Source organism: Zootoca vivipara, chromosome 1, assembly GCF_963506605.1.
Source record: "Zootoca vivipara chromosome 1, rZooViv1.1, whole genome shotgun sequence".
Classification (NCBI taxonomy): Eukaryota; Metazoa; Chordata; class Lepidosauria; order Squamata; family Lacertidae; genus Zootoca; species Zootoca vivipara.
The window spans coordinates 129153056-129174650 of record NC_083276.1 but is presented as its reverse complement, the minus strand read 5'-3'; the positions used below and the strand labels follow the sequence as shown (position 1 = coordinate 129174650).

Genomic DNA, 21595 nt, shown 5'->3' with positions numbered 1-21595 from the left:
TCAGTCAATGTTATGCTTGAACGAATGTCAACGAGAGACCTGAAACTGGCTTTGTCATATTCTTCCCTCCTTTTCATCTATTGCAAAAATGTATGGGAGGCTTAAAAAAAAGGGCACAGAAGTCCCCTTGAATCTGATGAAGGTCTGACCCCCTTAGATTCCATTTATAGCCTGACTCGGATGACATCCCCCTTGACTAGCAAACTGTCCAATCCAGCTGCAAGTGTCAAGATTCTATTAGGCACTAAGTGAAATATATATATGCCCTTATGGTGTTTAACACACTGGGTCTGACTCCAAGGCACCGGGCTGTAGATCATCCTCACCATCTGCTGCTCCTCATCCAGGAATCACTTTTAAGGGTTTTGGGGGGCACCTTTTAACTTAAAAAAGAAAGAAAAGAAAATGGCACCAAAGAAAGACGCCAAGAAACCAGCTGCAGCAGCACCTGCCCCAGCACCAGCACCAGCACCAGAACCAACAAAACCCAAAGAAGTACCAATTGATCTCTCCAGCATCAAGGTAAATGGATGGACTTGTGTGGTCACTGAAGCTAGAAAAAACAGGTGCATTATCTTATTCAAATATGGAAGAGTACTTTTGGCTGGTCTTACTTATGGCTTGAATACTTTAATGAAGCTGAGCTGGAAAAGAAACTGGGCATTTTTTTCTGAAATACTTACAGCTTATGTCTATTTCTTTTTAAGGCACAGCAAATATTTATTTCAGTAGCTGAACTTGGCATGTTAGAAAATTAGACTCCGTCACCTATGGTGGTGTTTTTGTTTTTTTTATTCTGGTGTCTAATCTTTTTTCAATTTGGCCTGAATCAGTGCTTTCTCAGTTAAATTTGTCTGTGCTTACCTTGTCAGATAAATCAAAAGTCTTATAAACAAAATTCACAGCAGATTTGCAATTAATTAAATTAAGCACATTTCCCTCCTTTTTAATAAGGGTTAATTAGCATACAATTTTTATTCTGAAATTATTATTATTATTAATAATAATATTATTATTATTATATATAGTTATCAGCTGACTAGCCATTCATTCTGGATATATTGCTTTGCTTATTGTTGATGTGAAAGAAAAATAGCAACCCAGTTTCAGCTTTAAGCTTTAAAATTGGGTCAGACTTAAACTTGGATGTGAGATTAAGAGAAGCTGACATGTTTCAGTGACTACATCTTTCATCTCTGTGGTTCATGGTTTGCAAATTGCAGTGACATGAAAATCCTTTTGAGTGTTTTTACCTTTTCAAAGTTGATGCATGCCACCTTTTAGTTGTTGCATGCTGGCATTAAATGTTATGCAATGCAGTTACTATTTTACCTCAAAGTGTGATCCACAAGGAAGCCGTCTGCCTGTGGAATGAAGCCAGAGGGACAGACCCAGCTGGATAGATTCCCTAAGTAGAGCGTCATCTCACCACCTACAAGCCTTTTGATTGATCACAGTACCAATTTAGGAAACTCTGCTTAAGAAATGAAGCCTAATATGGCAAGTTAAACAGTGAAAAATGCTGCAAGGGTGGGCAAGAAAATTGATAGCTCTCTATTTGAACTGCAAGGTCCCTCTAGTGAACTCTTAATAGGTTTAAGCTGGTGATGTGGCTTACTTTGCAATACTATCTCTGCATGTTTCCTTGCAAGTAAGTGCCATTGCTTTCAGTGGGGCCCACTTCCAGCTAGTAACTGTGTTTAGGATTTCAGCCTTACAGAGTCCTCATGACTAAACCTGAAATAGCACACCAGTCGGTACCAAAATGTTGTTAGGTCTGATTCTTTGACACCTAAAAAGCAAGTCACAGGGGTGCCAGAGTAAAATCTAAGATAGCATCAGATCTGCATCACCTAAACAGTGATACTAGAATGGATAAGACATTTGAAAAACAAAAAGTCTCAAAATTGAGCCGAGAGGAGACAGGGCTCCAACTAGACCATCTGTGGCATTTTATTCAATTAAAATAGATTGTGGATTTCATGTATGCTGAGCTATGAAGAAGAATGTGGGCTGTATTTTCCGCTGAAGTAATTTAGATTAGTTTCATAGCTGCATCTATCCAATTCATTAGGAGAAAATAGAATTTTCAACTCTAGTGGCTCTGGTTAATTTACCTTTACATAAATATGCTTAATGGTGTATTTATCATCTGAAAGATGGAGTACTGTAATTTCAGCCATCACAACAGCCCTGCATGACCCTCTTCTTCAGACTTGAAAGCACTTTTCTAACTCAAGAGTGTCACTCTAGGGGCACAGGTGGACCTTCTGTGACAGGCACCAGAGCTCCCTGCTTTTATACCTAATTAGCCTGAGCACAAAAATGAATATTCCAATTTAACTGGAATACAGTATGAGAGGAGAAACCTCTTGAATTACTAAACAAACATTTTGCATTATTGCCTCATAAGACGTAGGCTTTTACAGTTGAAAGTACTCCAGATACACTATCTCAGGAATTCTTAGGACAACCTTGTAACAAAAGTGAGTAGTTTTACCCTGATGTGTGGGGACCGAGGATGCGAGACCACCTAGTGAGCTCATGGGCAACTTACCAATTCATAGCCCATGCTCTTTATCACTCAATCACTGCTGAAACGTACGATCCATGTGATCTCTGAACACTTGTATCAAATGTCTAAATACATTTGGACAAAGGTCTAAATAATCATTCTCCAACAAAACTAGATGTGAGAGAGAAAGCTACCCTCCCAGAATAACAGGGCTGGGTGGGAATTGCACTCCCTTTCCTTAGATGTGCCCAGTCCTAAAACAATAATGGTTGGATCCTGTGTTCTAGCCCTGTGCTCTGCTCATATGTCTTCTTACTTATATGGCCCTGTTCTTTACCACATTTGAGACTCCTTATCCTGACAGTACCCCAGTGAGGTAGCTGAATATTCTTATCCCCATAACTGAGGCTCAGACAGCTTCACGGGATAAGGTCACCTCCTGAGATAGCTGCCGTTCCAAGGATTAGTGCTGGGAATCTAGTCTCCAAGCCTAAGAATCATCTTGATGAATAAAATGCCTGGCATCGTAGCCATTTACATTTCTGAGAACATTTTTTTTTTTTGGACATTCAGCCTAGAGACTCTCAATCCACCTCCCCTCTCCCTGGGTGCTATGTTCCAGAGTCCTTTCCATGGGTACCTGAAGGAGTTGCATTAGTGGCATTTGCCACTGAATAAATTGATCAAAAGCTATAGTTTATTGCTTCAACTTCAGGGATTTAAGTTTCCAAGGCTTTGTCTGAGACCCAGCAGGCAAACAGATGATAGAGCTGATTTAGCTGGATTCTTTTTCAATTTGGCAGCTTCCCTTCAGGCACCCTCATGCTGTTTAGTCAAGGAACCCTCATATGAACGGATATTTCCTTTCTCAATGGAAACAAGAGTTTTCAAGCAACCAACGAAGAAATATGCAGCCTTTCCCTACAATAGAAAATCCCAAGTAACCATTTGAAAACAGCCTTGACTTAGCACACTTTGTTGATTCTTTTTAATTAAAGCACCGCATAAACTCTTTCCAGCTTCTCTTTAAAATTTTGGACATTAGTAGACATTCCTCTGGTGGCTAATATTTGCTTATCCATAGCCTTTAAATTCAGGTTTTTTTTCTGAAGGGCGGTTGCTAGATGGCTTGCTTTCTAGCACCACCTGTTGGACAATAAAACTTTGACTGATTTAACGTGACACATTCGCCTGACCAAAAACTCCACTAATTTCTAATACCCTGTCGTGTCAGTTACATCTCAAATCAAACCACTCTGTGATGCAGCTCACTACAATACATATCTATTTAATTGCCACTGACCTGACTTGGAATAAAAGGCTTCCATTAAAATGACTTGATATAAAAACACACCCGAGGAGTTCCTGGAGTGCGATTAATATTTTCTCTGTGTTTACCATGTATAGCAGGTGAAAATCCCACCTGCCTGCAGGTTCAGCCTCCTCTACAAATCCCAGGTCAAAGTACCTTCATTTGTCACCCAGTGAGAATATGATCATTAATAGAAAAGGGCAGAAGGAACATTGCTAGAGCTTTGGGTTTTCCCTCATTATTAGGAAAGATCCAGCAGGTGCCTTTTATGGTGGAGGGAAGGACAGAGAGCACAGAAGGAGACTTCTTAAACTGCTCTGCTGCTCCCTTCACTGTGGTGCTTTCTTCCCCCATATGTTTCCAAGGCAGGTCAGTGAGTAAAGCATCCTCCTTTGCTCTGGCCATCCCTAGTCCTCTCCATATCTCCTAAAGCAGGGGGAAGGGCTCTTGAGGGCTACATGGGTGGGTGGGGCCAGATTCAAATAAGGATGGGGTCACCTCCATTCCTCTCCCTACCACCAGAGGCATACCTTGGCTCCCTTGCACCCTTGACAAGAAGATCAGCCCCCAACCCCACCCCAGTCCCTTGCTCCCTTGGCAAGGAGCAATATTGGCATCTCCAAAGAGACTGTAGACCAGAAACTCAAAAGGTTTGCTTTTTGTTGCCTTTTGCATTCCACCAGTGATTTCCTCCATCACCATTGGCTTGGCTCCGCCTCTCCTCCTCTAGTCTGCCTGCCTGCTGCCTGCCAACTGGGGAGGGAGCCCCGTAGGGCTGCTGTGATGGCCCCACACCAGCGACCAGATTCCTTAGACGACGCACCCAGAGGAGCTTGCATGCCTTGCCTGGCCACCCAGAGCAGCTCAGGAAGCACACAGACAGGCAGCCACTCCGAGCCAGAGCGGAGAGGCACAATTTTTGTACACACACACACACACACACACACACACACACACCAGTCCTGTGCCCTTGGTGGGGCCCAACCTGGTCAACCCCTGTGTACGCTTCTGCCTACCCCTCACATGAAATTAGGCCAAGTGTAGTTCAGTTGAGTTTTTATTATAGCAAAAGCCAGCAATACAGAATAACATAATTCCAAACGAAAGAAAATCAGCTATAACAACACCAGAAATAAAACAATTACACAAAAGGGATTTGCGTTTCTTGATAGCTAAAGTGCAGAATTTAGCCACGTCATATGACACTGGGCTTGAGGAATCTTCCAAAAGGAATTTTTGTAGGAGTTTGGGGGGGAAATTCCAAATAATATTGCAAGGGTGTAAATTTTGATAAAAGGGGTAAAATGAGTTGAGCTCGTTCTTCACTATAAAATTCACAAAATAAAAGAATGACAGTGGACTTGCTCCCCCACCCTACCTTCTAATAACTTATTCAATTTTCAGCAGTTACACTTTTTATTTAGAAAGTCAAAGCAGGCACCTAGAGGATTGGTTCAGACATGGTCTTGATGTGTATAGTCTACCTGCGGTGGGGTGAGGAAATGAGATCTTGCGCATGCAACCCAGTATTCACAGAATAGTTAGTCATGCAAGCTACACCTGGTGAAATTCCCTCTTCTGTACAAATGGTCTCTTCTAATGGCACAAATTCTTAAAGTACCAGAAACATAGCAAACACTGCAATAATTTAGGGGTGATTAAACGCTGATTCACATCCCATAAGCATAAGACCTATTAAGCCTTCAAAATGTAGATAATACATTTAGGGAAGCTTTTAATGTTTAATAGATTATTATATTTTAATGTCTGTTAGAAGCCGCCCAGAGTGGCTGGGGAAACCCAGCCAGACGGGCAGGGTATCTATTATTATTATTATTATTATTATTATTATTATTATTATTATTAAAGTTTAAAGATACATATCCATGACTGCAATGATAGTGATGAATTGCATGTGTGAAAAAGCCAGGATATCCTAAACATCTCACAGTATCTGTTGATATCCCCTGAAATGCAGTTCCACTGATCTAGAAATGGCAATTTGCATGGAGGAACTTTTCCATGTGCAAGTTGCCTTTCTGGATGTGATCCACACTAGCAAAATTATGCCACAGAGGGAAGGATTCACATTTGCAACTCAATCAACTGATGGGAAGGAGAGCTGATTCCAGGCACCCCCTTTCCTACACCCCTTTCTTGAAGTTTGTCTTTGGAGTTTGCTTACATATGAACGGTCTCTTGGACAAGAGGGACTTCGGGGCTGAAAGACTGGATTTCAAAATTCAGCTTTGAACAAGTCGCTTCTCCATTCTTTACCACCTCTAGAGTAGAAATGAGTGTGCTGCTTTGCAGGATTATTCTGAGGATGGGTGAGATGAAAAATTTGAAGTGCTTTGCGCATTGAAAAGTCATTCTTTGAATGCTGACTCCTAACCCAAGTTCCTTGAAATAAGCTCCACTGAATTCAATAGGACTTACTTCTGAGTAGATATGGTTTGTGCAATTAGAAACTGAAATCTTGGTAATTAACGGGTAGTGCGGCAGATTAGCACACGCACACACACCATCAAACCCCTGACACTTTAAGGACTCTTACTTTGGCAGTGCAAAGTTTACGAAGAATAGTTCCTCCTCCCTCCAGGTCTTAGGTTGAAGCCCAGAGGGCTGCCTGCGTGCATGCCCATCTCGACTCCTGGCTGAGCTCTGCCATCCAGTGGCCGACTTTGAGTAGGGCCACAGATTGCAGTGCATGAAATAAAATGTCTGGAACGAGGGGGACTGCAGAGTAGTGCAGAGTGGACTGTGAATAATAAGTAGCATATACAGCACAGTAAGAGCAATGGACACAAATCCTGTAAAAAGCTCTCTAGCATTTCAGGATATTCAGACAAGCAGACATTGAAAGTATGGCAGAAACGGTTTGAACGCACATGTATCGGATTGCACTGTTAAGTTAGTCCTGACTAAGACCACAATCCTATGCACAATTACTTCTGAGTGAATAAATACCCATACTTCAGTCAATCTTAACTTTGTGTAGACAATACAGTGGGTCTTGTTCCCATAGAAGTGTAACTGCAACTAACTTTTGATCGGTTGGATCCAACAATACTTGAACAGGGAAATATAAGAGGAGAAAGTTGAAGATAAATTAGCATTGTCTTGCACAGAGTTAAACAATGTGCTTAGTGTTGATGTGTGACTGTGCATGTGCATGCCATTGTATATATGAATTTTTGCATATTTTGACCATTTTCTTCAATGGCTTTCACAATCACTACTTAACCAGGTCGTCGCTGAATGAACACTACAAGTGGTATAAGGAGAGAAGGTAAACAGATAAATTGCATTGACAGACAACTCATAGTAGCGGGAAACTCCTATTTGTATTTTTTTTAAAAAAAGAGGAAAAAGAAAAAGTCGATTAAAATAAACCATGTATCTTCAACCCTCAAACCCCCATTATGCTAAGGCCTGATAGCTTTGCTCACACAACCAAAGAATCTGCAATTAAAGTCTTATATAGTGTTAAATTTACAATTGATAACAGCCTCAGTACCATACATACTGCTGCATTGCTTTGCACAAGGACAAATGACAGACACAATTTCTCTCTACTTGGCATCTGTGAGACACAAAGAGGATGAGTGTTAATGATAAGAAAAGGAAGTCCTACCTGGGTAAGATGTATTGACCTGTAATTATACCCAAGGCTGGTCCAAGTGGTCTCTGAGGGTTGAAAGCCATTTCTCTCCTGTTAGACAGAAGTATAAAGTTGGAAGGGATTCATTAGACCATTAAGTCTGCCTGGTTGTAAAAGAGCATAACCATTGCCTAAACTTACTATCCTGATGGGTTAAATAATGGAATTTCCTATAAATCTATGCTTAAGTGGCAGGTGGTTGTGCTGGACAAAAGTCGGCTATGTGGTGCCCTCCAGATGTTTTGCGATGGAAATTCCCATCAGACCCAGCCAACATGGGCAATGGTTAGGGATGACTGGAGTTGTATTCCAGCAACATCTGGACGGCACCACATTGGCTACCCCTGGCAAAGAGGATTTCCCTACCTTAATGAATCCCTGTAGGGTTGGACGCAATAGGAAGTAGCTACAATTCTATGATTCCATGGCCTCTGCCTGTCAAACATACATGCCAGTTAACTAAATTGATTGTACAAGCTTTTTTTTTGCTTCAGTGCTGCTTGAATACTTGTGGTTTTTGAGGGTCAAAAAGTACATCATTAAGAAGAGTTTTGCATATCTATTCAGAATATGCATGAAGCAACAAGCTTAAAGAAGTGCTGACATGATATTACCCTCCAATGAGGAGGATTTAAGACAAGGCTGGACAAGGATCTTACCAGGATCGCTTTATACATGCAGGGTTCTGATTCAGTGTCCTGGACTAAATAGCGATTCATAGTCTTCTTAGTACTAAAAGTTCTTGACTCTGTTCTTGCCATGCCCAAATTTGTATTATTAAACACAAAACTACTGCTCCCAGTGAGGGGGAAATAAGGAGAAATTTCTGTATTTTAAAAAATCAGCTGATGGGCTGAATCACCAAAGTGATGAGTGTTAGAAGACACGGGACAAGTAGCATTCACACCCATATCCATACTAAATTCCAAATCTGCATTATGTGATGCTCAAATGGCATGATTATTAGAATATTTAAATGTTAATGCAAAGGTAATGGTTGCTACTGAAAATCACTTCCTCATAGACAGGACTCTATGTACCTGTGGTACCTTTTGGATAAGCTATTCCATGTGAGATGGCCAGGTAATCCTAAATCCTTGTACAGTAGCAACTGAGCCGTGGTGTTTACTTTTAAGTTAGTCATGTGTGTCTTCGTTCAGCAAAGAGAGGGGTTTTCTTTTAATCCATACCCACAACCTTCCCCACCGCTGAACAGCCCAGTATCTGGGAGCAACAGTGTGAACCTTTATGTTGTTCCTACAGAGGAGGACATGCCTTTTTATGGCAACGGTGAGAAAACATCCCACTTTGTCCCAAATATAGGATGCTACTTGAGGTGCCATAGGCAAAATAATTAATTGTGCCTTAGCATCTAAAAGGTCAAGAACTCTTCTTACTTTAGAGTTGAATTAATCTGGCCAAGAATACAAATTTAATTTTCTGATATTGAAAAATCAAGACGTTGAAGAAACAAGACTGTACATTTGGATAATGACTATCAAAGGGCGGACTATTCACTGGCGGAGGAAGAGGAGTGCGGGGGAAGCACACTGCCCCCAGTAGCACGATCCCGGCAAGGTGCCATCGCGGCTGCCCCCCCCCGCACTGGGCGCCCTGCTGCTGCGGGTGGCGCCCCCCGCCCCACCTACTCTCCACGCCCCGCCCCCCCGGTGCCGGAGCATGAAGCTCCGCCACTGGAGATATTAAAGAGTGGGCTTTAAATATGTTCCTTGAATATATATTTGGCACTCAGACGAAGAAGTTACATGTTTTGGCAAACAGCACCAACCCTAAAGATATTAATACCTCAGCATGGCCACTGGAAGCACCTCAAAGGAGATACTGTAGGTCCCTTGGAACTCACTGTAAATGTCAATAGCATTTCTTCATCTTCTACCATGCTGATTAGAAAATTAGTTGTCAAGAAAAGGGAAGTGCTAAGCTGTGGTGGTTCTATTCTTAAAGAATCGTTCTCCTGAAGCTACATTAAATATACAATTAGCCCTTGTTACTTCCATTTCTAAAGTCAAGAAATACGTTAATGGCGAATTTCATTCCCATATTTTACCACATGAATGTAGACGGAGGCTTTTTAGAGGTGTCCATACAGGTGACACCCACCCACCCCACATTTTTAGGTGAGAGCTATGGATCAGGGCCCAAGATTCTTAGCATCAGCTCCACTATATATTACCCCTCTCGTATTTAGATGAGTGTTGTATATACATGTGAATATGCTTATGCTGAAGATAAAGTGGTGTGAATAAACCACAGCTTCAAGTTGGCCAAGCCTGCAATTTAATTTAATTGCATTAAAATCAACAAGACTTGCTCCCAAATAAACATACACAGGGTTGTTGTTACTTGTGTGGATTTTTTTTTTAAGTCAGCCCCTGCACCTGCAACCTGAAGTGGCATAGTATCACTGCATTCTTTTGCACGCTTGTGCAGAGACTAGACCTAGATGTGTGTTTTCACAGCTGGGATGGGATGAAAATAAGGTAGCATTTATGGTTACATTTGGCAGTGACAAAATCTGTTACACAAAAAGGATTAAGACGGTAATCCTAAACATGCTTGCTAGACAGAACATCTTACCAAACCCAGTACTGTATTGTATGGTAGGATTTAACTGTCTTTCTATATGCATAAAAAAGTAAGGCGCCATCATGTTCTGCAGTGTGCACTAGGCACTGTTTAAAGTGCCACAGTCCAGTATTATTATTATTATTATTATATGATATCCATGGTTGTAGTAATGTTGACCATTTAATTTAATGTGATCAGACCACTGATCTGACCAATATGTCAGTTAAGGCATATTGGGCTACAAACACCTTTAGGCCACATTTTGCCCCTCAAAGAAATCTGGGCATCCCCCACAGAGTTCCCAGCAACCCTTAACAAACTACAGTGCCCCGAATTCTCTAAGGTAAAGATTGTGCTTTGAATGTGATTTAAAGGTATAGTGTGTATCCAAGTCTGACTCGTCACTTGCAAAAGTGTCAGAATTCTAGAATGTTATTTACCCATAACAAATGCTGGTAAAGCTTCTCCTTCCTCACAATTCACATATTTGCCACTCACCCGTCTCACTTTTTTATGGGCAGAGGTTCACCTGCTTTGAGCAGCTGCATGGCAGGCAGCAATCTGCTGGTGGTACTGTACAACTTTCCTGTATCGCCACAGCTCCATTCAAGAAAAGCTTCATCTTTTGAGTTTGGCCTATTATTCTGTAGTTATTAAGACTGCCCATAACAAATGTGACAACCCAGCTATGAACTTGCAGATATTACAAAGACATATGCATAGCCGTTTCTCTTCATATATTTTTAAAACTGTACTGTTGGATGGGGCCCTGAGGGTCACCTAGTAAAATTGAAAGTAGTCCTGGGAAATGACAATTTCCTCCTACCAAAGACAAAAACTACACCCTATTTCTTTTCACATTTGTTTCCAATTTCCATGTATAGCAGGATAATGTTGAGGTGTTGTTTTTCACTCGCACTCCTCAGTCAGAAGTAACACTATAAGACAGGAACACTTGCTAATAATTCATCTGCCATTACTTAGGATTGACACCCCAAATGGTCCTTATTTCTCATTCCCATGCATGGCTCAACATGGAGATAGCAATTCTCTCACTCCTGATTAGCACCAAACTAGAAGCAGTGAGGGAATATTAATGGTTTTGACATATTATAGCCCAGGCATCCCCGAACTGCAGCCCTCCAGATGTTTTGGCCTACAACTCCCATGATCCCTAGCTAACAGGACCAGTGGTCGGGGAAGATGGGAATTGTAGTCCAAAACATCTGGAGGACCGAAGTTTGGGGGTGCCTGTATATAGCCTCATATATGCTCAGAGTCTGTAGTTAATATTGCCTGCTGAGTATCTTCACTAAAACTTTTCAGTTTCTTATTGATTCCAATAGCTTTGTTTTGTTGTTTATTCCATTTGCTATTTGGCCCATGTATTTTAAACAACCTGAATTTATGATTCTGCATGTTTTGTTTTACTTGTGAGCCAGCTAGGGGCTTTTTTGCCATAAGCAGAATATAAATTCATTGGACAGTGAATAATAATTCCCATATCACTTCATCCTGGCTCACTCCCCTCTTCTTCCCCAGCATTTTGTGGCTCGCTTCGTGTGCCAGCCCAGGTCGCCATGGCATCTTTCGAAAGCACCCAAGCAGGATTTGCCTTGAGGAGGAGAGGCTAGCAAAACTGAATACCTCTTAAAGGGCTCCACCTGCATTCTGCTGAATAGTACATTGCCAAAACACAACACCATAGCTGCCAAGTTTCGCCTTTTCTCGCGAGGAAGCCTATTCAGCATAAGGGAAAATCCCTTAAAAAGGGATAACTTGGCAGCTATGCACAACACAACACCAAACCAAATCAAACCAAACCCAGAAGGCCCAAAGGCAAAGGGATCTGTGGAGATTCCATTTTGCTTCAGCCACAACACATGCAGACTCTGTACTGCTGAGGAATACAACTCATGTAAGAGTCCCCAACTTTCTTCTTACACACCATTCAAGGCCTCATCCTGTTTAAACCAGTATTACCTCTGAAGAACCGATAGGTCAACCCTGATCATTTTTGAAGTGATTTGGGCTGTAATTCTGCACCAGTTTACAGGTGGGTAAGTCCCATTGGGTGGATCTACTCAGCAATCTGTAGTCTATAAACAAGCCAATCCCATAATGCCAATTTAGCTGTTATCTAAGAATTTCTACTGTCACAGCTGGGAAACAACTTCACTCATGAGGTTTTAGCATCCCTTTCATGGAGAAAAAGCCTTTCTTGCCATTAGCATTTCCTACAGAGACAGAAGTGCAAAAATGGCCTGGTTTGTGGGTCTGGATTTGCATTCTCCTTGCTCGTGGGATGCCATCAATACGGTAGCCCTGGTGTGGCCCCACTCCTGCCTGTAACCCAAATTTACAGGGGATTCATTCATGAATCTCATGTTCTGAAAGTTTCCATTGGGTGAGTTTATTGGAAATGTTACCATGCCCTGGAGAATGAACGATCTTTGTCTTGCGGCTCAACAAGTAAAACATACTTCCCGGTAATAGATTTGGCAAAGGAACTGAATGCCCTACCTCCAGATATTGCTCTTCACCTGTTGATTAGGAGCTGTAGTTGTAGAACTTTATTAATTACAAATTATTAAATATACCATATTTTTCACTCTATAAGACACACCTTTTCCCTCCTAAAAAGGAAGGAGAAATGTCTGCATAGCTGCCAAGTTTTCCATTTTCTCGCGAGGAAGCCTATCCAGCATAAGGGAAAATCCCTTTAAAAAAGGGATAACTTGGCAGCTATGAATGTCTGTGCGTCTTATGGAGCAAAGGCCCGCTCGCAACACCCGGCTTGGTAGCCGCTGTTGGCAGAGGTGCAGCGCAGCTCAGCGCCTCTCCCACCTGCTGCTAGCAAGCCTGCCCTGCTTGCTTTACAGCGAGCCAGGAGGAGGGACAGACGGGAGCCCCTTCCGCCCCTCCTCCCAGCTTCCATCCTTCCTTCCTTCCTTCCTTATTTCCTTCCCTCTCTCTCTTTCTCTCCCCCCTTCCTCCCTTCCTTCCTTCCTACCCACCTACCTCCTTCCTTTCACTCTCTCTCACCCCTTCCATCCGTCCTTCCTTCCTTCTCTCACCCCTTCCTTCCTTCCCTCTTCCCTCCCTCCTTCCTTCCCTCTCTCTCTTTCACCCCTTCCTCCCTTTCTCTCTCTCTCCCACTCCTTCCTTCCTTCTCTCTCTTCCCTCCCTCCTTCCCTCTCCCTCTCTCTCTCTCACCCCTTCCTGCCTTCTCTCTCTCTTTCTCTCTCTCACCCCTTCCTCCCTCCCTCCCTCCCTCCCTCCCTCCCTCCCTTCCTTCCTTCCTTCTTCTGAGCCGTTGAAAGCTCACTAGAAAAGAATTTTTTCCTCCTCTAAAAACTAGGTGCGTTTTATGGTCAGGTGTGTCTTATGGACCAAAAAGTACGGTAATTGGAAATTGTTAAGTTGTGGCTAAGCATAGCAGATGACACAGCAATCTCTCCAAAGCAGCTCTTTATTTGGAAGCTGGAACAGAACAGAACTGAACTGCATTGCCGAGCTGGCCTGCTTTTATAGAGGCTGGCTCAAACAATGTATCAAACATAATTCAAAGTTCCCTCCTAAAACAACTGTCAAGGACCTGAGGACCTGAGGGAAAACTATATACAGTGATGCCTTGCTTACCAAATGCCCTGCTTAACGAAATTTCCGCTTAACGAAAGGATTTTTTGAGCGGAGGTTACCTCGCTAGACGAATGCGTTTTACAAAAAAAATCGTCTAGCGAATCGCGGTTTGCCATAGGAATGCATTGAAATTCAATTAATGCGTTCCTATGGGCAAAAAAAAATTCAAAAAAAATTCAATGCGTTCCTATGGGATTCGCTAGACGAATTTTTCGCTATAAGAAAAGACCCGTGGAATGAATTAATTTTGTCTAGCGAGGCACCACTGTACACTAATACATAACAGAAATAATAGTAGCATGGCAATTACTTGTCATTACGTCCAAGGGGAACTTCAGAGCCCTTTTTAGCTCATTCTTGAAGCAATTTTGAGTCCCATTCTGTTACCTCTAAAACTGTGGTAATTATTGATTAATTTTCAAACAAGGTAAATTACTCTACTTTTTTTTACCTGAACCAGAATCAAACCTGAGACACAGGTTTAAACTGTTGAACATAAACAAAACTGCATAAAAGCAAAATATATTTAAAATGTGGTCTCCCAACCCACACTTTAATATTAGATATGCAAGTTTTGTATCTTGTAGTTACTGGAAATGTCAAAGAATGGCAAGGGCAATGTTATAGGGATTGTAAATAAACCTGTAAATGTAGTGAGGGAAATCGTTGTATTCCAAACTCCTGTCTCTGAATATGCTACCAGCTTTTTATTATAATGATGGGAACCCTCTCCTGCCTGTCATGAACCAGCAGCATATCATTTTTCCAAAAACTACATGAGCTGCATTTTATCACAATTCACAAAATCTAAAAATATAAAATCTTATGAATCATACATACTTTAAATGCTAGAAGTAACTAAGATTACATATTTGACTTCAAGCAACCACCAAGCTGTTCGGTTTTGTTCTTAAGACTATCAAGCCATTGGTTGGCTAAGTCAAACTATTTGAATCTAATTTTACACCACTAAGGTCCGATTCACATATTGCTCATGGATGTTGTAAAATCACTGAGCTCATGGTAAAAATCATCGCATCAGTTCTACACAGGTGAATGTTTCCTGAATGTTTGTTTGATGTGGAATTCACTATGCCAGACTGAACTATTGAAGGCTAAAGTTTGTTCTTAGTAAAATGCCACATTACATAGGAGACAATATAGACTCACCACTCAAAACTGATATGGTAAAATCGTCTTAACAGTGGCTTTGCCATGTTCAAAATTAATGCATGAATCAAGCCAAATTTATCATAAAACCTGCTCCTTTTTCTTGGATCTTTAATCCTTTCCTTTGTGAATTTAACCTGGGAGTAACGTTCCCTTATCATAGCGGATCTTACTCCCAAGTAAACCTGCCTAACTCTCTGCCTTAACTGGCAAGTGAACCATGCTGGCTGAAAGCAGGAGGGGTGGTTTCCCTGGTGTGTAATAACTTGGGATTAAGCTTCTTAAATCCGCTGGCTAGAAAATGCCATTCTCAATACCAGAGGTATCAAACCTAGCTGAAAATGCTTAAGGCAGCCAGCTGGAGAAACCCTTGAGAGGTCCACTCTCCCAGCAGCTGGCTCAGTAGCTGGCTCAAGATGAACAGGCGTCCATAACGATAAGCCTTTTTTTGAGGAAGACTACATAAGGAATATTCCATCTTTACGCTGCAGAATGAAAAAGTGCTGACAAGATTGAAACTCAGGGAAGCAAGTAGCAGCTCCCTGTCTGCTCTCCACCCTCCTAAAAATAGTGCCTACGAGAGGTCCATCAAGAAATGGATCCTTCTTTCCCTTTGCCCTAAGAAAGTTAAAGAACTCCCCAAGGGGGAGTGGCCACTACTCTCTGACACTTAATCCTGCCCATGATGTCACTGGCTTAAGTTAAATAAGAAGAAATAAGGCCAGGGAGTCAGGACCACTCTCAGGGATTCAGGCAGCTTCCAGCCTTGCCTCTTCCTCCTCCTCTTCCCTTCCAACTTTCGCAATCATGGTGGGTGCAGGAGAAAATTAGTTCTGCATAGTGAGCCAGTGGTTTGATCTAACATTGTCATTTCCAAATGTGTAATTAATGCATAGCATAAGGGAGTCAGATAACCAATATAGCGTCCTACCAAAATCATGCAGGAGTGTGTGCATCTATTCTTACTGTTAATGTGAAATTACTGGGATTATTTGGGAAATCTTGTTTTATGTAATAGCTCGCCTGTTTCCTGTCTTTTATAGCAGGTTGTAGTTATCAATGGTCTGTAATTCATGTTTGCTGAAATATATGTGCAGTAGAATCCAGATGCACAACATGCCTATGAACAGTAACAAAATGGCATGTTTTTAAAATAAAGGCTTAAAGGACATATGGGTCTTAAACCTTCTGTTATATTAGTTCTTTCGAATGTAGTATTTATTGCACAATGATATTTTCGATTTACATTATGTTCTCTACTGTAATGCAATAATATGTTTCTCTAAAAAGGATTAGGATATTTACGGTAGATCATATTTTGTGTGTGTGTGTAAGCACAGATTATATATATATATATATATATATATATATATATATATATATATAGTCTGTGCCTCTGATTGTGTGCAGGAAGATATTATAATGGACTTCAAATACAGTACTTACATGACATTGTTATTTGCTTTTATTATTATTTTTCTAACATAAACTGCCTTTGGAGGGCTTTGCCCTGAAAGGTGGCCTGGAAAGATTTCAAATAATGGAATACATAAAATACGTTTGTGGCCAAATTAGTTCATGTAAACACACTATAGGATATGTATAACTTTTGTCTGTCAATGCAATTTTCCCTCCAAGAGTACTAGCTTTTTACTTTCCTCTCTCTTTTGCCAAATGCAGTCCTTCAGCGCTGATCAAATTGCTGGTAAGTGGAACATAAATTCAATTCCCTGCGTGTTGATGTGATTCATTGCACGGAACATCAAATACTGGATACTCATTAGCTTAAGTAGCCATCGTTCCATTAGCAACTTGGTGGCATCTCAGCTACACTTGAAAAATCGGACAAAATCATTTTCTTTGCATCTTGGGAAGATGTTTCAAGGAGCAAGCTGGATGCTGTCAAGTCCAACAGGTCTTTTTTTTTTAAGGGGGCTTTTTTTGATTGATTTTTTTTCTAACAGATCGAGTTCTCCAAGGAACAACAGGATGGTAAGTTTTTTGGGAGAGCCAGTAAACATATAGAGAGGTATTTTAATACTATTGGAATATGCCCGCTGGTATAAACAGTGAAGCTTAATTGACTTCATCGTGTAGACTTCCACCACTTAAAGATCAGGCCACAGATTCCAAAACACTTCTTTAGATGTTTTATGTTTTGCATTTGACTGCCTTGAAGCACAGATCACAAGAGAGTGCTGCCTTCTCCTACTGGCACATAGCTCTTTAGAGAGCTGGTAAGGCAGTAATGACAGAATGAGGTTTAAAGCCATTAGTAAGGAAGAAAGCAGAGAAACAAAAATCTATAAATGTTGCATATTGATAAATAAATGAAGGATTCATGACTATCCAGCCAATGCATGTATGATTATGACTCCTAGGAATTGGTAAGGGAATATCAAGCTGTATTGCTGCGGTGGGGCAGAGCTAAATAAATTTAACTAAGAATATAGTATGTAACATGAGTGTCATGAATTAAAGGGAATTTGGAGCTGATTTATTTATTTATTGTAATCAGCCTGTTGTATACATTTCATAATTCTGGTAAATTAATGTCCCTAGCCCCACAAAAAATCAATCTGTGTGTCTTTGTATGACAAAAGAAACAAATACCCCAACTTTATCAATTAAATATTCTAAAATATTACTTCTGTAAAGATAGTTTTATTTGATCCCGATTTATGTCTTTTATTATTCAATTAAAAGCAAGACACCTTTATCACTAACATCACAGCTCTAACCTTGTCTACTCAGAAGTAAATCATATTGAATTCAATAGTGGTTACTCCCAAGTAAATGAGGTTAGGATTACAGCCTTATAGTAGTAGCATTATAAGGCTTCTTGCTTATCATCCATTTTAATGCAATGTCACAGCAGTTGAGTGGCATGTTGATATGCTACAACCACACATAGGTAGGATCAATATGCTACAGCACTTTGGATTTTATTTATCAAATAAATGGCTTGCATTATGTGATTTAAGATAGGAGTATATGATGCAGAATGTCCCAGATATGGTGAATGTCAGCATTCACTGGTATATCTACAAAAGCTTGGTGGGCGTAGGGGATATATATCTGTTTTCAGGCATTCACAAAATTCCTCTGGATTGCCAACATTCACATTTAAATGACAACATTCAGCAAAATCTGGATGTTCACTGTAACATGGGGAGTCTAAATAAACCATCAAATGGCAAGATTTCATTAACTTGATTTGATACGCCCTTGCTGTAGTGAGTACCTATTATTTTTTACATTTCTTAGACCTATAAATTGAATGAAAAACCCACCTTGCCTAGAATGTACCTTTGATTTAAAAAGCTCTCTCTCCAGTGTCACATTCTGCATTAACAAGCTTTCACAAGCAATACATTCCAGATTAAATGGTATTCTTGGAGCTGCTTGTTAAGGTGACCACAGATTGATTAATTTGCTTGATTAATTTTAAATCAGTCAAAACCAACGTATTTCAAAACAATAGAGTTGGTCAGCATTTAGTAAGAACACTTTTAACAGTTGAAACACTTTATTTAGTCATATTAAACTGCTATAAAAGAAAAGTTGCCCCCAGTTAATATCATTTTTTGGCTTATTAAAAAGTTGACAAACACCTAGCCAATTAAAGAAGACATGGAAGAACCCTAAAATAGAATTTTTACTCTGGGTTAAGAAATAAATTATTGCACTGCCCAACATGAACAGGGGGGCGGGGTGTAAAATCAAAATCCCAGCTGTGTCTATAAGCACCCACACACATCTGTGGACTTAGCTTCACATTCTGCCTACTGTAAAAACATATTTTTAAACCTATTGAGATCTTGCATGGAGTGGAGAGGAAAGAATTTCAGTCACAATGTGTGCCTATAAAGAAAGGAAACATCTCTGGCCTTCCAATTGTTTCAGCAATGCCCATCTGTTCTTGGGTTGCAAATACACTGATCCAAAAGACAGAGCAAAAACAATCTGAGGGACAGAAGAACATGCTTGAAGCATACTCTACTGAGCCTATTATTACCGTTAGAAATGTTAAAGCAGACTTAAAAGCTGAGCCAATATTGTTCGGAATCACACTGTAACCTGTTTCCCACCAGTATACATGGAAAACTGACTGCTGTTTGCAGCAGCTGAAAACAAGGAATTGGCATTTTACGTCCCCGAAAGTGTGTAGTCTTTTTTTTAATAAAAAAAAAGAATAAAAATGGCGAGGAGTTGGTGATGAGATCTTCCATTGGTGTAAATGAGTGAAGTTCTGTTGTTTGTAGCCACTGAGGAAATATCAAATGTGAGCCTGGGAGCATGTAGCAGTCTCTTCTCTTCAATTCTAAAAGGCCAGAACTTTATGAGCTGTAATGGGAGAGGGCTAGCAATCGAAGTGCCTTGCAGGTCTCAACGCATCAGACAGTGAGGGGATTAATATCAGATATATTGGGTTACAGGCTAGCAACCGCATGTCCTGCCTCAGCAATTTAGGAGAGGGCTAGGAAACTTATTGAGGCAGTATAAGGAGGGCAAGAGGGAGCACCAAAATAGTACAGCTTCACAAGCATCCAGGAGAAAATGAATGGAGGCTGCATAATTTGCCACGTGGGTTTACTGAGCCTGCGTCGACCAAAAGACAGAAGGAGCAGAGTTCTATATAAAGCAGAAATTTACGCTTTGCCAGGCATGATGTGGCTTCAGAACAAAGTCCAAATTGGTCTAGAAGAAATTTCAAATCTGTTCTGTGGCGACTGCAGTTAGGTGACACTCTGGGTTCTTAACAGCCTTATACTGTAAATGCAGTGTAGAAGGGGAAAACTTTAAACCCCCCCCAAAGACACACCTATTAATGCTCTCTTGCCATTCTGTAGGACCTGCTTGCTTTCCCACATTATTCATACAGCTTCGCTTCCATGCCTCTCAAAGTACTTTTACTGTCAAGACACAATGCTTGCTATTTTCAGCTGCCAGTTGTGTCAAATCCTTTTTCCATTTGCTGAACTTTTTGGCTGTCTGAAATGGCCCCCTGTAACCATAATTGCAAGGTTCTGTCTTGCTTTATATGATGATGATAACGATGATGGTGATATATTGATTTATACCCCACCTTTTTCTTGTGACGGGACTCAAGGCCTCTTACAGACAATAATAATAATAATAATAATAATAATAATAAATTTATACCCCGCCCATCTGGCTGGGTTTCCCCAGCCACTCTGGGCCGCTTCCAACAGAACAGTAATCTATTAAACATTAAAAGCCTCCCTGAACAGAGCTGCCTTCAGATGTCTTCTAAAAGTCTGGTAGTTGTTTTCCTCTTTGACATCTGTTGGGAGGGCGTTCCACAGGGCAGGTGCCACCACCAAGAAGGCCCTCTGCCTAGTTCCCCGCAACTTGGCTTCTCACAACGAGAATTAAACATGGATAGAATTAAAACTATATACATATATAACATCTATATGCATGCAGATAGTTACGATAAAAACTCCTACATGTGAAACAGCCCTGTTGCTTCAGCCCCCCGACATCCACACCAGTGCTTCCTTCTGTGGAGACTCCACTCATCCAATTTCTCTCTCGAAAGTGGGGTGAAATCAGATATGTAGAGTTTTCCTGGGGATCAGGTGTCAGAGCAGATGCCCCAGCTCATATCTTACCTCCTCCTCCATGAGGCTATAGCAATGTGGCTGTTTCACATGGAGGATTTTAAAATGTATCAACCTCATCAGGGCTCTATTAGCCATCATAAGATATGGTAAACCCTGGGAGCAGGCTTGCGAACCATTGGGGCTCACTGCTTCCATGAAACCACACATTAAAAAAAAGGAACAAGGAGGTGGGGGCGAATCTCAGCTTGTAATGGCTATTAGAGGCAGAAAAATGGGGGGGGGGTTGTAAAAATAAATTTGATACTACCAGTAAAATTATGCAAATGTCACACCACTGGAATTTTGCTTGCAGAGAAAGTGTCCCTATGAATATTTATACCATAGTTGATACAAACTGGTGTATGGGCAAGTGGTTTGGCTATGGTGACACTGACATTTTCCTCTTGCAGACTTTAAGGAGGCCTTCCTCCTTTTCGACAGGACTGGTGAAAGCAAGATCACCCTAAGCCAGGTTGGAGATGTCATCCGTGCTTTGGGGCAGAACCCCACTAATGCTGAGGTCAAGAAGATCATGGGCAACCCCAGCAATGAGGGTAACGACTCTGAGATGAAATGGTCCATATTATGTCCTCTTAATGTTCAGTCAAATTCTCCTTTCCCACTGCCTTAATTTTAGTGAAGATGGAGTGTGCTTTCCTCCTACACAAGCCTTGACCACACAAGCATTTGTGGGGGTGGGTTTTTTATTTTTAAAAAGAATAGAGCCTTTAATATTTTGTTATTATGGACACGGGTTTGTAGAATGTGTGAATGTGCAAAGAAATTTTTTCAGCTAAACAGTTTTATTCCAGCTACCCACCCAAATTAAATTCCTGATGTCTTTGATGAGAAAGAGTCAGGCGTGTGCCAAGGGCATATCTGAAGACATAGGATACAGCTACTTCGTGAAATTAAATAGTTCAAGATCTGACTAGTGCCTGGTGGGACCTTATAAACTGAATTGAAATTGCCATCTGTTCTGAGCCCCTTAAGCACCCATCACCTCACCAGTAGCTAGTTTAGCTATTTCCAGGAATCGGAAGGCCTGATTAGCTTTTAACACTTGCTGAATC

General features: G+C 41.0%; 1 protein-coding gene across 3 annotated transcripts in view; it reads left to right on the top strand.

Moving 5' to 3' along the window:
- The first annotated feature begins 277 nt into the window (after positions 1-277).
- Positions 278-21595, top strand: part of MYL1 (myosin light chain 1) — a 29000-nt gene continuing 7682 nt past the window's right edge. Inside the window, exons 1-3 of one of the 3 annotated variants that reach the window (XM_035138740.2) lie at positions 278-522; positions 16857-16884; positions 20933-21076. In XM_035138740.2, the coding sequence (XP_034994631.1) occupies positions 406-522; positions 16857-16884; positions 20933-21076 (289 nt within the window). In that variant the 5' untranslated portion in view covers positions 278-405. Of the gene's footprint in view, positions 523-15613; positions 15703-16566; positions 16598-16856; positions 16885-20932; positions 21077-21595 lie in introns of those variants that run through there. The other 2 variants (XM_035138750.2, XM_035138748.2) reach the window with 2 other exon arrangements.